We start from the raw sequence: 17,428 nt of genomic DNA, 5'->3' as shown, positions 1-17,428 counted from the left end.
TGTACTGACTTGAAAGATTGCTTAGCTCTTTTAAATGCCCTTAAAACCCAAACAATTTTAATGCCTTTAGGTCTAAATATAGCCGGCCGTGGTGGTCTAGCGGTTCTAGGCGCTCAGTCCGGAACCGCGCAACTGCTACGGTCGCAGGTTCGAATCCTGCCTCGGGCATGGATGTGTGTGATGTCCTTAGGTTAGTTAGGTTTAAGTAGTTCTAAGTCCTAGGGGACTGATGACCACAGATGTTAAGTCCCATAGTGCTCAGGGCCATTTGAACCAATTTTCTTTCTTTCTTTCTTCCTTCCTTCCTCTCTCTCTCTCTCTCTCTCTCTCTCTCTCTCTCTCTCTCTCTCTCTCTCTCTCTCTCTCTCTCTCTCTCTCTTTTTTTGTCTAAATATATTGCCTGTTCGCAACCAGTATATACGGCAGCGAAATATTTTGTCATTAGTAAACTATTTTTGTACGATGTATGCTGCAAGTTTAAAATGAAAGTTTGTGAACAGTGTAGGAATTATCAGCACCTTCAGTTTGCAGAGTGTCCTTAATAGCCTACTTTTGCTTGTGTAGCCATCTTTTGCAGCAGTTGTTACAGTTAAGCACTGCACGCCTGTTTTTCTTTCACATAGATTTCAGAATAGTGACATTTTGTGTGTGTTTATCATCAAAGAGGCATTTGATGATGTATTTGTCATTGTAAACACAGTGAAAATAAGTAGTTCAAAATATACAGACACACACAATATATAAGTATGGCCGCAACCTTGATGAAGGAGCCATTCGAGCCCTTACCTGAAACGGTTTAGGAAAACCTATATCATGATGACTAGACAGAGGAAACTCCAACCTCCCAAATATGATGTCAGTGCCTTAACTGCACTGCCTCATTCAGTTGATCCCTATTGTAGAATGATTTTAGATTTATATAGAATTTTATACAGAAAATGTCCTCCGTCACCTTCAGAGTAGTCGACCTGGTCACGTAAACAATGATCTCACCATTGTTCCCATTTTTGGAAGCACTCCTGGAAGTCTGCAGGTTGAAAGGTGTTCAGGGCCCATTGCAATTCCACTTGGATGTCTTCAATCAAATCAAAACGTCCCCTGTTAATGAAGTTTTCATCTTTAGAAACAGGCAGAAGTTGCATGGGGTATATCTGGTAAGTCGGGAGGGTGTGGGGCTGTTGCAAAGTTGGGCGTAGCTAGGAATTCTTCACAATGAGTGAGATGTGTGTGACTGTGTTGTCATGGTGCACCAACCAGTCTTCCTTTTCCACTGCTCTGGCCTTTTGTGCTCACTCAGTCGCCTCAAAACTCCATAGTAAAACTGCCCATTGACAGTTTGGCCAGGTAGATATACACCTTGAATGTCGAAAAAATGATGAGCATTGCCTTCATCTCATTGTGAACCTGTCTAGCTTTTTTTGTCCTTGGAGAAGATGGCGTTTTCCATTGTGATTTCTGCTTTGTTAAGGGTCAAAATCGTAGACCCAAGATTCATCACCTGTTATGACTCTGGATACAACCTTTGGGCACCCTTGAACTCTTTGTTGCAGCTCAATGCATGTCTGAATCCTGAGGTTTTGTTGGTTGATGCTGAGAAGGCAAGGGATAAAATTTGTTGCAATTCATCTAGTGTTCAGTCCATCAATTAGAATTTGTTGATACCGTACAACAGCCCAAGTCTGTTACAAACTTTGTGAACCATATCACACATTTGTATGATCATTTCTGTTGTTGTGCATGTCGACAGTCAATTAGAATGTTTATTATTTTCCACAGATTCTCTTCCTTCCATGACACACTTGAATGTTTTTGCTTGACTCCATGCTGCACTTTCACGAAATGCCTCTGTCGGCATTTGGTGGGCTTCAACTGTAGTTTTCTTCTATCTAAAACAGAAGTTAATGCAAATCTGTTTCTCCTTCACATTATCCGTGTGACAATTCACAGAAGCACTGAAACACATCCGGACACCCACTACTGCAACTCACAACTGCATATGCCAAAGATGACACAAGTTTGTGTCTCAGTAGCCAAGACGTGTACCTTGAAACATGTTTTGGTAGCATGTCATACTGCTAAAAGTTTGACCATTGCAGTGAAAGTCTCAGATGTTTTGGATAACACCTCATACAGCTATGCACTATTTGACGTTTTCACGACCTCACCTCATTCCACCTGAAAAATTGAGTCAGCATCTTCCCCTCATGAGATGTTGAACTCAGGAGAATGACAATACATTATTGTCATCTATTGTATATCTTGGTACATGCTTTTTTGTGAAAGCATTTATGGTGTATGTAGCTCTTCTGTTTTGTGCAGCAGTTGGCAATTCATTTCCATTGGTCGTAGTCAATCAGTTGATAGTATGTTATAACCAATGAGAGTTGCTGAATCTAATGCTTTGTTTTGGTGGAGATACAAATTGATTGCTTTTTGATTTCGACATGGAGAGTGCAAGATGGACTATTATTGAACTGGGTATTATGGATCATAGGGTTGGTTATTGGTTTTTGTCTTTAATCGTGTTATTGTATGTTTGTCAGAATATGACAGGATTTCCTGAGCTAGTGTTTCATTTTCCAGTGTTATAGTATCATTGTGAGTTGGCATAGCCAACAAATGTGACTGTAGCAGAATGCAGCCTGATGATCATTTCAAAAACTTTCTGATATATTTTCAGAATATTCCAGTTTTTGATAGGAGTAAGCAGGAAGCGTACAGTTTACATTTTACACAATATTCTGTTATATATAACAGCATTGTGCACTACATTTTCAGCTATGCCGTTACATAATTTCATACTCTAGACATCATGACAATCACCTAACTCTATTTTCTCATTGGTTCCACACCATCTTGTGTTAACTGTCCAATGATTTGTTGTGTTACTTTCCATCATTTACTACGCCAATTGTTACTTCCCATTATTTACTACGCCAATAATTATCAACTGCAGTGCAAAACAGAAAAAGCAACCAACACTCTTTTAAGTGCAGTTTTACTGACTGGATGTTAGTTATCCCCTTTCATTATTAACAATTACTGCATGTTCCCTGAGTAACCTTTAACTGTGTAGTATGGATTACTTATTATTAGCCACCTTTTCAAACAGATATGTGTTTCAATAATCCTCTTTTTTTCCATCTCTGTGGGCAATTTATTATACTATTTCATTCCCCGATAGAAAATTCTACTTTGAGCTAAAAACCGAATGCCCGGTGAACGTCATCTGCCAAGGTGTGTAGTGCCAGTAGTAAAATTTGGAGGCAGTGGTGTTATGGTGTGACCGTATTTTTCATGGAAGGGTCTTGCACCCCTTCTTTTGTGTGGCACTATCAAAGCATTGGCCTACATTGATATTTTAAGCACCTTCTTGCTTCCCACTGTTGAAGAGCAATTTGGGGATGGCGATCGAGCACCTGTTCGTAATGCACAGCCTGTGGCGGAGTGGTTACACAACAACAACATCACTGTAATGGACTGTTCTGCACAGAGTACTGAACTGAATCCTACAGAACACCTTCGGGTTGTTTTGGAATGCCGACTTCGTGCCAGGCCTTACCGACTGACATTGATACCTGTCCTCAGTGCAGAACTCCGTGAAGAATGGGCTGCCATTCCCCAAGAAACCTTCCAGCCCTGATTGAATGTATGCATACGAGAGTGGAAGCTGTCATCAAGGCTAAGGGTGGGCCAACACCATATTGAATTCCAGCATCACCAATGGAGGGCACCACAAACTCTTAAGTCATTTTCAGTCAGGTGTGCGGACACTTTTGATAACATGGTGTATATCAATCTTTTGCAACCTAATTGCAGCTAAGACTAACTTGAGCAGCTTTGTGTTGCAACACATCAATTTTTAAACAGGGATGGGTCTTAAAAAGGATTTTCAACAGTATTTTATGAGAGTATTGTGGGCATATAGTGATTTTGTGTGCCTTCCACATCCCTTTGTAATGTATGCACTGATCTAAGCATAAAACATTGTGACAAAACCTGTATGCCTGAGTGCTGTAATATAATAAATTTAGAACAAACAGCTTATTTTTGTCTTTCCATCTTGCAGCATGTTTCTCTTTCAATGTTAATCTGACTTAACAAGAAGTCAAGGACATCTTTCTTTAAATATCTGGATCCTGTAGTCTTCAAAATTTTTTTCCCCTTCACTTGATCCTTCTGATAGAGTTTCTGTTGCTGTCTGTACTTAAAATGATAGGCATTTTCCTTCTTCCGTAATTCTGCACATTCTGACCCTTCACAAGCTTTTGCACTTAATCTAACTACTTCATCATCGAAGGAGATGTGTGTTCACAATTCAGATGAATCTGGCACTGATGTATGGGGCGTTGAACTGGCTGGTTCTGTGCCATAGGGCTGTTCTACAGCTTTAGACACATTATGGAACCATTGTGGCAGTTTCCTCTTCGTAAGTTGAGGTAGCTTATTCAGTATGTCAAACAGTATGGGTACTGCATTCCACATGGGTTTATTATTGCCTGCATTCATGAACTGGTTTGATTCGAAGTGTAGCAAACAAAACATAACATTTCTATAAAGGTGAACAGGGATTTTTTCATAAAATCTTCTCGTCTGCTATTCATTAGCCATTTTCTGCTCCTAAAATGAAACATTAATCATTAATACACATGTAGTTTGCAAGCGAATCCTGTCGATACAGTTCAGTAACATGGTGGTTTATTCCTCTCAGGGTCCGTAAGAAGTCTATAAAAAGACAAATGTGATATGTTCTTCTTATTATTGCTGCAATTTATTGCACTACTGACGCTCCCGTTTGTAAAAACCATTGTACAAACCAAAATAAACAACTACCATTCCCTTTCATGATCATGCCGAACTCAGCAGTTTTACTTACTGTCCGATTGGTGCACTGCTGGCGCAGGAGGCAATAAAATTCAGGCGAAGTGTTGCAATTGTTATGTTAAACAGTGGTTCAGGTGCTCTAGGGCACTGTCCACATCCTTCACAGGCAGAAACAGGAGGTGGCCTTCAACTATGTCCCCAAACACATAGGAACTAAAGGGAATGAGGAAGCCAGCAAAGCAGCAAAAGTAGTGCTCCAGGAAAATGCCACAGTTCAACTTAACGTACCCCTGCAGGCTGTCTTGTCGTTGGTGACAGTGTGTTGCCTGAGTGGGAAACGCAATAGCTGGAACTGGCCAACAGCAAGTCGTGGGTCAATCACACCAATTATTTGCCCATGGCGCATTTCCTTAAAGACTTTGCAAAGGGCCGAAGTGGACTTCTGCCCAGTGGTTCATGCTTATCAATTGCGGCTAGAAGACCCACTGAAATTCAGTGTTTGCAGAGTCACATACACAGTACACCATGGTACCTTTTTATGCTGTTAGAAGGGAAGCCTTTGGTATACCAAGTGACCTAGTCTTGATTTTAGGTGCTGATGAAACAACAGCAAGAAAATTGTTGACATTTTGTGTGGTGTCAGGTCTCATGCCCAATTTAATTGGACGGAGGTTGTAATTTATTATCATTATTATTATTATTTCTTTCCTTTCTCACACGTTATGACTGGTTGAAAATGGAAAGTGACTCGGACCTTGATCAAGTGTGACTTCCTTTTACCTGTATAGTATATGTTACATAGAATTTAGGAACTTTCGGGTAATTGAACATGTATCAATAATGATTGATTTCTGTAGTTGTATATATACATTTGGATGTAGCTGTATTGCATTGATGTACTGGTGGATATTGTGTGGTATAACTCCTGTAGTTGATAGTATAATTGGTATAATATCAACATTATCCTGATGCCACATGTCCTTGACTCCCTCAGCCATTTGGATGTATTATTATTATTATTATTATTATTATTATTATTATTATTATTGAATGGCCTACTCATCTGGTTAGTTCTACTGCCAACTAGCAATTTTACAGACTTCCATGTTTATTAATAAATCTATAGTAGATTAAATGTGGTATGTTCCATTACTGTGACTGTAGTTGTGTGGCCTTGACCTGTCATTTTAAAATGAGTGAATACTCATTCACCAGTACCACTATCATGTGAAAAGGTGCTGATGACCACCCTTTTTATTGCTCATCAGTTTTCAATCCATCCATCATTGTTAACTATTTCTCTTACACCTAGTGCTTTTAGCTTGTTTAATATTGTTTTGTCTTGCATCTGGTTGCTATGGGTTTATTTATCAGTTGTCATTTTTCATTTGTTGTTCACCCTTGCTATTTCAGTTTACGTATTATCATTTTATCATTTGGAGTTACTGAGTGGAACTGTGGGTGCTATAAAAAGTAGTGCCAAGCGGAGAAATCGGAACATTTCATTCTTATTTTTCTGTTTTGAGTTCAGTGGAGGCAGCCAGAAAAATTTGCGCCTTGTATGACGTTAATGGTATTGGACAGAGCTTGGCAAGAAAACAGCTTTTTCATTTTAAGGAGGAATCTTTTGACATAAGTGGTTAGTTATGTTCACAAGCACCTTCAGGGTTTGATGAAGATCATTTGAATGCACTAATCCACACTGATCTATGTCATTGTACTCAAGAACTGGCAAATGCGATGAACTGTGATCGTTCCATCATCATGCGTCATTCGCATGCAATGGGGAAGGTTAAAAAATTGTGTGTATGGGCACTGCAACCTCTAAGCCAAAATCACCGAGTGGCCATATGTGCATCTCTGTGTGCTCATCATCAGTTGGCTTTGTGAGCAACATCAACCATTCCTATCTTGTATATCACTGGTGACCTGAAATGGTTTCTTTGTACTAACAGAAAAGAAAGGAATGGCTGAGCCCAAACAACATAGCAACTCCCCATACAAAGGCCTGCGTACATCCATAAAAGATAATGTTATGCATCTGGTAAAACAGCTATAGTGTGGTGTTCTACGAATTGTTTCCTCGACGTGTAACCATCGCTGCTGACATTCCAACAACTGAATGTCTCGCAGATGCAATCCGAGAACAGCGAACAGGGAGACTACAAGAAGTGATGCTACTCCACAATGAGGCCCATCCACATTCTTCTAGGCAGGAAAAAAAAAAAAAAAAAAAAAAAAACGCTATATAGGAGTTGGGTTGGGAAGTCATTCTGCACCCACCTTATTACCCTGATCTTGCGGCCTCAGATTTTCACCTTTTAGCCCTCTCTTCAGGGAACTTCCTTTCGGGATGAAATGCACTCCCAGCATGGCTCCACGAGTTCTTTACCTCAAAACCATATGATTTCTAAGTTGCAAAATCAAAAAGTTACTGCAGTATAGGCAGGATGTTGTAAACAGTGAAGGGAATATATTATTGATGACTAAAGTCTCTGCTATATGTATCTGTTGTGTTTATTAATCTTATGAAAGAATGCTTAGAATGTATGCAACAACCCCATAGTATGTTACAGTCAACAGTGTCAAAATCCTTGGACAGATCTAAGAATGTACCTGCAACACAGTCATCCTTGCCAAGAGCTTCAAGTACCACTTTTGTGAAATCTGTAAGAGGCTGACATTGTACTTCTTCCACTTCAAAAACTAAAGAGCGTTTCATTAAAAAAAAAAAAAGGAAAGAAAAAGAAACTTGTATATACTCATGTAATTCGGCAGTCTGTCTTTTGTGGTTGATTTGATTATTTTTGAGAATGCAGACAGTAGTAAACCTGACTTATAGTTTTCAATACTATCTGCTTTACATTTCCCGTAGCAAAGGCAGTACTCGTGTTTGCTTTAGGGACTCTGGATAAGTACCTTTATTATTTTTTGTTAATGGGCCTTGTGTACTTTGTTGCACGCCTTCCGAATAGTTGACTAGAACCTCATCTATACTTGCTTTATTTTTTAATTTCTCTATTGTTTTCCTGATCTCAAGCTTTGCTGGGAGAACATTATCACTGTGGGTGCTACATGTCTTTTTGGGAAGATACTTCGGGAACTTTTCTGCAGTATTAGAGAAACAGTAATTTACAAATTTGACAGTTCCTTTGGATTTTCTTTTTAATTTACCCCCAACTTTGATTTGTAAGTAGCTATTCTTGTTCCTGCCTTTTCGTTTCATGTTTTATCATGTTCTGCACTATTTTACTTTTTTTTCCAGTAGGCAGTGCTCTCTTGTATCCTTTTTTTTTTATACCTGAGATACGAATCTAGGAACTGTTCATTAGTGTAGTATTTTGTAAAGAGCTGAGAAGTTCTAGTGTCTGGCAGGACTTCCTTATACCCACAGTTATCCATCTTCACCTTAGCTACTGCTGTTGAAGGGGCTAGTTTTTGGAAATGTCTCCTCAAAAATGAACTTAAATGATGTGCAGAATTTAGAGAATTTGCCATCTTATTTTTTTGCAAGTACACTTCATACCAGGTTTGATTTGCCAGTGCCCTTGACTAAATATGAAGACAAATGCTGAACTTTTTTATACTCTAATAGCAGCATCTATCTATCATGCCACACCAGAAGTGCTCGAAGTTCTTACTAATTTTATGCTCTGAAAATGTGATAATAACTGTGTCTCTACATATTATTTTGTCAGTTTTGGGGGCCAAAACTCTTTTCAGGATTTCAGTTAATTGGTTGAAGAGTGTGTCCACATTACCACCAGTTGAGTGGTGCACATACAGAATCAGTAATTTTTTATGCCCGTCTAGTGTTGTTAGTTCAACTGCTACTAATTTGAATTGTTTATCTGCATTAATTGTGATAAGATCTTGCCCATCTTTGTAACATGTGCTACCTGGTGTAAATACATGATGCCCCACCCTTGAAGATAGTTCTGCAATAGCAACTTTAAATGCTGTATTTCATTGTGTTGAAGACAATTGCTATGTATAGCAGACCACTATGCTGTTTAAACTGGCGTGCCTTATTTTTAATAGACTACACATTTTTATGTGGTGTTTGTGTACATCAGTGAGATACAGCCTATCTTTTGTGTACACATTGACAAAATCTCTAAGCTTGTTCAGATACTTCTGAGGGAGGGGAACCTGTTAGTGTGATTTATCCTAAAAAGCCCTAGTCCTCCTACCGATGACACCAAGTATTTGACCATGTGTGGCACCCCATCCACCTACTGCACCCTCACTGATTAACTCCACTACCTTCCCTTTCTCATTCCTGTTGTGACACAGACCATGTCTCGTGTAGCATTAGTTTCACACTCTCTGTTTGAAGAATAGGTTTAGAGATGGGTGTGATTATTTAGTTAGATTATATGATTTGCATTGAACATGTTGCCTCAGATTGTCGAAAATTGCTCTTCTTGCTAGTAACAGAGCTAATTTTAATGTAATCTCTCAGGTTTTTTCAGTGTGGTTGATTAATGGTATGCTTCCAGGTGTCATGCCAAGTTGATGTTTCCATTTTATGCATGTTATTTCAATGACCAACCCAGTCGTCTTCTTTCGGTTCTGTGCGTATTGCTGTAAAGTGTACTCGCTGTACGGACTGGTTGGCGTCCAGGCAGTAAGTACACGTAACTGCAAAACTTACAGCATCCAATGAAAACTGCTTGGTTATCATTGAAATATTCTGTTTAAAATGGGGGAAACAGAACACCTGAAAGTGCACCATTAATAATTTTCACATAAAAGTATTTTTTCACTTGTAAGTACAAGCTTGCATACTGTCCATTTTCAAAAGTTAAACTTAGTTTGAGTGTCTTAAAATATTTATTAATGTTGCTATAAACAGTTGCAGTGCTTACTGGTTTCACCCTGTGCAGGTTCATGTTCAGGCCTGGCCTAATGTGCCTGTACTGATAGTGCCTGATCTTAGTATTATATGTCAAAGTGGCAACACATGCTTCATAAAATATATACACAATGGTTGTCACAATTCGACTTGGTAAGTGTCGTATGTGGTTTGTGGCATTTATTCTGCAAACATTTTATAAAGCATTTGTCACCACTTTGATGTTTATTATTAAGACTGGGCAGTGTCAGCGCAGCCTCAGTAAGCCCGGCTGGAAAATTAACCTGTAAGGTTTGAAACTAGTCGCCTAATACAAGTACTGCAACCGTAGGTAGAATCATTAATAAACACTTGAAGAATCATTAATAAACACTTGAAGAAATTAAATAAATTTGCCAGTTCCCTGTCAACAAAATGTTGAAACTGAAAACAGAGTTTTACAAAAGCACACACACTTAACCAATTTTGGATGGCAGTGTGTATTGACTAAATGATCATAACTCTGAAAAAATTGGGTAATTAACACTCAATTTAGGAGAGTACCTGACATGAGGTGTAATGGAAACACAATAGGTTCACTCAAGATATGGTTGCAGCCGTTGGAACCACGTGTCTGTGTTAGAGACAGGCATTCTCCTAGTTCCCCATAGTTTGAGACTGGACAAAAGCTGTTGAAGTGATGGCCAGTGGACAGTTGCAAGCAGTTTCGCCTGATGAGAGGAAATTCTTTTGACTGACTTTTTAAATCGTTTAATTACCCTGCTCCAAATGGATCAGTGCACACATTGCAGTTGCTTTTTGTGTTCAGTCTCGTCACCTTCTCATTGAAGAAAATAAGTATTAGGTTTCTGCTTGTCTTTTAAAGGAACAGTACACTTCAGTCTCATGGATCTCAACATCCTCTGTTAACTTCACTTTCAGAATGAATAAATTTTCTGTCTTCCATACAAGGATCAGATTCCAAAACACAATAATTGTGAGTCACATACTATACTCATTGCTATAAATGACATGCACACATTAACTTGGCTAACTTTGGAGGGGGTGGCATAGGTAGAAATATGTGTACTATACTGTTAAAGATATATTAGTGATATTAACCTGCATACCAGATTTACAACCACTGGATTTGTTGCTACTCCCTACCAACTACAGCAGTGACATTTGTCTTCAAATTAAATAATTTCCTGCATTTGTAATGTTTTGGCATTCACTACTTTGTAGTTTATTAACACTGGTACTAATTATCTGCAATGTATTATCAATCGGCAACAAAGTTTATGTTACTAATATCAGTGAGACAAGCTTATTTAATTTGTTATCATGTACATATAATCAAAATTTGTAAAAAGTGTCAGGAAAAGTGGGTAAGTGTGAGGAATAATTCAGACCTCCTTCAGTTAACATCGTGTCACTGCTTCTCCAAGAAGAGCTGATCACAAGTGGGAAGTGGAAACATTTGACTCAGTTTCATTCATCATATTAATTTTTTTTTTTTTTTTTTTGAAAATGGGAAGCTGTCATTCATTATTAAAATAACAAAATACTGTACAATTTATGTATTTTTTTCATTCTTAGCACAGCGTGTTTTGAAAATTTCTCAGTGTCACGATCAAATGTTATGTTCGTATTTTGTGTAGTTCTGCCTCTCTTGCGCTGTCTTTCTGCATTATGGAGGAGGCACAGTACCGTATAACCTCAAAAAGGTGCCACAGTAATGGCACAAAAGAGGCACAAAACACAGGCTAACATCACACAAAACACTTACGTAAATATGTGCACTTGAAAATGAGAATAAATTATCAAAACACGTAGTACAAAGCACAAAAAAAAAAAAAAAATGAGCTGCAGTGTTTCATTATTTAAATCATAAACATTTGAGGAATGTGAAGACAGCAAAGGAGTCAAATAGCGCTAGAGATGGCCAAACGCCGAAACATGCAAAATACGCACTCAAGTAAAGCAAAGGTTTCTGGTGGTTGAAATTACCACAAAGGTGCAAATACTTGCTAGAGACAGTTTGAAAACTGTTGCACTTGTTTGTGATATGTTTACTCGAATAAACCGTATGTGGTGTGCCAACAGCTGCTTGTGAGTAGTCACTGAGGGGGAGCAGAGAGATACTATGTTTGTTGTTGTTGTTGTTGTTGTTATCTTCAGTCGTGAGACTGGTTTGATGCAGCTCTCCATGCTACTCTATCCTGCGCAAGCCTCTTCATCTCCCAGTACCCACTGCAACCTACATCCTGAATCTGCGTAGTGTAGTCATCTCTTGTTCTCCATCTATGATTCTTACCCTCCACGCTGCCCTCCGATACTAAATTGGTGATCCCTTGATGCCTCAGCACATGTCCTACCAACTGATCCCTTTTTCTGGTCAAGTTGTGCCACAAACTTCCCTTCTCCACAATCCTATTCAATACTTCCTCATTAGTTATGTGATCTACCCATCTAATCTTCAGCATTCTTCTGTAGCACCACATTTCGAAAGCTTCTATTCTCTTCTTGTCCGAACTATTTATCGTCCATGTTTCACTTCCATACATGGCTACACTCCATACAAACACTTTCAGAAATGACTTCCTGACACTTAAATCTATACTCAATGTTAACAAATTTCTCTTCCTCAGAAATGCTTTCCTTGCCATTGCCAGTCTCCATTTTATATCCTCTCTACTTTGACCAGCATCAGTTATTTTGCTCCCCAAATAGCAAAACTCCTTTACTACTTTAAGTGTCTCATTTCCTAATCTAATTCCCTCAGCATCACCCGACTTAATTCGACTGCATTCCATTATCCTCGTTTTGCTTTTGTTGATGTTCATCTTATATCCTCCTTTCAAGACACTATCCATTCCATTCAGCTGCTCTTCCAAGTCCTTTGCTGTCTCTGACAAAATTACAATGTCATTGGCGAACCTCAAAGTTTTTATTTATTTTTCATGGATTTTAATACCTACTCCGAATTTTTCTTTTGTTTCCTTTACTGCTTGCTCAATATACAGATCGAATAACATCGAGGAGAGGCTACAACCCTGTCTCACTCCCTTCCCAACCACTGCTTTCCTTTCATGTCCCTCGACTCTTTTAACTGCTATCTGGTTTCTGTACAAATTGTAAATAGCCTTTTGCTCCCTGTATTTTACCCCTGCTACCTTTAGAATTTGAAAGAGAGTATTCCAGTCAACATTGTCAAAAGCTTTCTCTATGTCTACAAATGCTAGGAACATAGGTTTGCCTTTCCTTAATCTTTCTTCTAAGATAAGTCGTATGGTCAGTATTGCCTCATGTATTCCAGTATTTCTACGGAAGCCAAACTGATCTTCCCCGAGGTCGGCTTCTGCTAGCTTTTCCATTTGTCTGTAAAGAATTCGTGATAGTATTTGGCAGCTGTGGCTTATTAATGTTTGTTGTAATAAGCTGAAAATTGTGTTGTATAGTGAGTCAAATGTAATCATAATGCATACTAAAACATAAAAAATGTTTGTCTTGATTACAGTAATACATTACTTCATCTTTCTTTCCCCTCTATCCAACATCTGGCCGGATTGAGGTATTAGTGGTACTTTGCCACTTTAATTGGTCTTTCTACCATTCTTCTTCCACAATTTGGTTCCATAGCAGGTTTCTCCTTCTCAAACTCATCTTTATTGTATCAATCCATCTTGTTCTCAGTCTTCCTCTTGGCCTCTTGCCCTCAATCTTGAACTCCATCATTTTTTTTGGTATTCTTCCCTCTCCCATCCTCTTCACATGCCCAGATCATTTTAATCTATTCTTTTCAATTTTCTCAGTCAACGTCCCCACTCCAATTTCCTTCTTAACATCTTCATTTTTCACTCTGTCTCTCCTCATCTTCCCTGGCATACTTCTCAGAAACTTCATTTCACTGGACTGTATCCCACTCTGCTCTCTTCTAGTCATAGTCCAAGTCTCTGAACTGTAAATTAGTATGGGTGTGAAGTACGTCTTGTATAGCACCAGCTTGCACCTCATTGGTACTTCCCTTCCCCACAACAAACCCTCTCACACACTGTTGTATTATTTTGCTAATTTCTGTCTCCAAACGAGCATTCCCCATTAATACACTTCCAAAATATTTAAAGTTGTCCACTATTTCAATATCCCATCCCGTAATATGAATTTGTCCCTTGCTCTCTCTATCCCCTCTGGTTACCACCATGATCTTGCTTTTCTCTACACTAAATTTCATTCCATATTTCTCAACCTTATCATTTAGGATGTCTATTTGTTTTTGTACCTCCTTACTGCTTGTTTCCCACACCACAGTATCATCCGCAAATAGTAACAGCTTCATTTCCCTTCCTTTATGGGCTTCTTTCGTCTCTCTGACTAGTTCATCCATCACCATTATAAATAGTAGTGGTGATATCACACTTCCTTGTCTTAGTCCTGTAACATTCTTAAACCATTCAGTTCTTCCAACTGGTGTCTGCACACAACTAGATCTTTTTCATACATTACCTGGATGACTTCAAGTATTTGCTTTCCAACTCCCTTTCTCTTTAAGGTTGCCCATACCTTTTCCCTGTGAACACTGTCATATGCTTTCACTAGGTCAAGAAATATCATTACCAGATCTTTCCCATACTCCCAATGTCTATACTTCAACTGCCTCATTGCAGTAATACATTACTATATGATAAAAATAATTTCTACACTGATGTGCAAAACTTAATGATGAAAGTAACTTTTGCATTATGTGTCACTACCAAGTACCATAGCTCAGTGAACCTTAGGTCACATTTAGAAAGAACTGCTAGAATGTAGTACAGAAGGTAATTGAAGGAAATACACAAGGAGACGAACAGAAATGATACTTTTATTCAAAGACAGTAATTACACTAAAGTCACTGCAATATGTAATTGGCCCCAGACGTTACAAAAGGCTGGGTGTGTGATCACCACAGATGGCAGTGGATGCTCTTCAACGGGCCCCTGTAGTTGAATATTCTGATTGGTGCAAATGGTGACAGACATGCTTTGGCCAACTTTGAATGCCTATGTTTTATTATGTGAAAGTGTTGCATTCTGTAATGAGAACGTTTCAACATTGTACTTGGGCACACCTCTTAATAACTTATTAAGCAGTGGTTCAGACTTGCCCTTTGTAACCTTGTTGGTATATCCAACAGTTTATTGAAAGCTTGCCTCACTGATGAGAATTTTCCAAGAAACACTTTCAAATGATGGTGTTGTAACCTATTATGAACGTAAATAACAGGATCTAGCATGAGTGATCTGAAGGGGCTCTCTAGCAACCAAAATTAGTAACCAATTGTAAAGTAATATACAGAGTCTGCCAGAAAAATGTATACACACTTTAAGGAATGAAAAGTATTACTTATGTGTTAATTTTACATTTAATAATTGATCACACACATTGTACAACCTTCAGTTTAGCACATGGTTACTTTAAATGTTCACAGAATGACGAGTGGTTGCCGCAACTACATCAGTCAGTGTTACAGTGGAGATTGCTGCACATGTCGCTGTAATGTCATGGCGAATTTCCTCCAGTGTGCATGGCTTACGTCGATAGACATAATCTCTCACAGTTCCCCACAAGTAAAAGTCCATAGGTGTTAGCTATGGTGACTGTGGAGGGAACTCGTTGGGGAGACGCTCACTGCCGTACTAGCCTGGGTCTTAGTGGAGATGGTTTGCCATTGCATTCCTTCTGCTGTAATGGGGATGAATGATGATGGTGATGAACAGGACACAACAACACCCAGTCATCTCGAGGCAGGGAAAAATCCCTGACCCCGGCGGGAACCGAACCCCGAACCTTGTGCGCGGGAAGCCACAGGAAGTGAAAATGCTACTGCAAGACCATGAGCTGCGGATTAAGTTTAAATTGTACCTCGTCACTCCACACTGCCTTAATCACAAATTGTTTGTCATGAGTTACCATTTGCCGATACCATTCGCAAAATTGCATTCGGCGATCAGGCTAGTCATCATTAATCGCGTGCAGTAATCGTGGAATGTAAACTTTCCACTTTCAGCTTTCAGAATTCTTTGTACACTTGTACTGCTAACCCCCACCTCACTTGTATATTGCATAGCAGACTTCTGTAGAGATTTAACAAAGGTTTCCAAAATGAGACCTGACGAAGCAGGACTTGTAGCTGTACGCTATCTTTGTGATCTTCCTTTGTGAATATCACAAATCGTTCCACATAATTCAAAGTTGTCAATGATGCATTTAATTGTTAGGCGGGTTGGTGGTTCGGTTCCAAACTTCCACCTCCACTGACGTTTCACCTCAACGTTACCAAACTTGAAAAACCGCTTCATAATACCCTTTCGTTGCTTGTATGTTACGCGTGCTCCAGCCACCTTGTTTCCTCAATACCGAGATTAAAATACTAACATCTGTTGAGCCAAAGACCATACTACAACACACTCTTAATTCAAATCGAATGACCATATTGATACCTTGATAGAGCCTAACAAAGAGTGTATTCATTTTTCTGGTGGACTCTGTATTATTGCAATCAAGATAATTTAAAAAATATATGTTTTGGTAACAGCAGATTGCTTATCTTTGTCACCTTTTCATGTCTGGGCTGTCTCATAATATATGCAATGTATTTGGAAAAACAGCAGTCACAATTGAAAAGATTGCAAGAGATGCACTGTAACAATAAGTGCATTTTTTATCATGTTATATACAGCTGAAATTAATATTTGGACTGGACTATAGCTGAGCCTTTACAACCAAACTAAATTACTTTACAACCTATCCTAAACACCGCACTTTACCAAAGACCTGTCTGTCACGGCATATTTATTCCAAAACGTAGAAAGTAAAAGAAAACTGTGGCATTGGCAATTTAAAGGCAATTGTTCATAATTCAGTATCTCCCCGAATGATCTTAAATATTGTGTAATTTTAATTTCATTACTCAGAGTACAGCACATCTCATTGGTTACCTTAGATAAGTCCTCACATAGGCTACATGAAGCAGGCGAGTTGCCAACCATTTGTACCATGCAAGTAAAACAGTGTAGCTAGAGTTGCCCCTATTATAAAATGTAGTCCAGTTTTTGGAACACTTTACTTCACTATTAAACTTAGAACAAGGAATTTCAAACAAGTGTGAATATAAAATAAACAGCAGCTTTTATAGGGGCCAAATCCGTAATTGCTTGATGAAATTGTAGGGAATGACAAACTGTCAGGTTGATGGACATTGCCCGAGAAGAGTGGAAAAGGTAGGAAATGAATATATGGGCTGCATAAGGAGCATTAGGGAGTGAAATGAATAAAATCAGTAATAACATGCCATTTGAAAATTTGTTTTCCGCTCATGCTGTTGATGTGATGAATGTATCATAACAATAATATGAGTTTCTCAACAGAGACTTCACAATAAAAGATGCTGTACCTGTTGAAAGTTCTTTGTACATTCTGTTTCTACTTTCCATGGAGAGAATAATCAAAAACAACCCTTTCTTGTTCCAGTTTGATTCAGTTTTTCAATAAAAGCAAAAAATGGGCTGACATGGCAAGCATGCCACCAGAATTTCGCAGCAAGATTGAACGTTTGGAAAGAAACTTTGCTGTGTCAATGGTAATCTTCAAGAAGTTTCAACCAATTTTTGTAGATATGTTCCAAAAGCCTGCAGATGAACAGCCAAGACAGCAGAGGTCAAGAAAGCAAAGGTAGTATACCGGACCAACTGCTTTATTACAGTGTAAAGTAAATTAGAAAAGAA

General features: G+C 38.7%; 1 protein-coding gene across 4 annotated transcripts in view; it reads left to right on the top strand.

The window, feature by feature from the left end:
• Positions 1-17,428, top strand: part of LOC126272671 (retinoblastoma-like protein 1) — a 169,176-nt gene that overhangs the window by 2,588 nt on the left and 149,160 nt on the right. For all 4 annotated transcript variants that reach the window (XM_049975687.1, XM_049975688.1, XM_049975689.1 and 1 more), the window contains exon 3: positions 17,175-17,375. In XM_049975687.1, the coding sequence (XP_049831644.1) occupies positions 17,175-17,375 (201 nt within the window). The remainder of the gene's footprint in view (positions 1-17,174; positions 17,376-17,428) is intronic.

This window comes from Schistocerca gregaria, chromosome 5, assembly GCF_023897955.1.
Source record: "Schistocerca gregaria isolate iqSchGreg1 chromosome 5, iqSchGreg1.2, whole genome shotgun sequence".
In the NCBI taxonomy this organism is placed as follows: Eukaryota; Metazoa; Arthropoda; class Insecta; order Orthoptera; family Acrididae; genus Schistocerca; species Schistocerca gregaria.
This window is presented reverse-complemented; position numbering and strand designations above follow the sequence as displayed.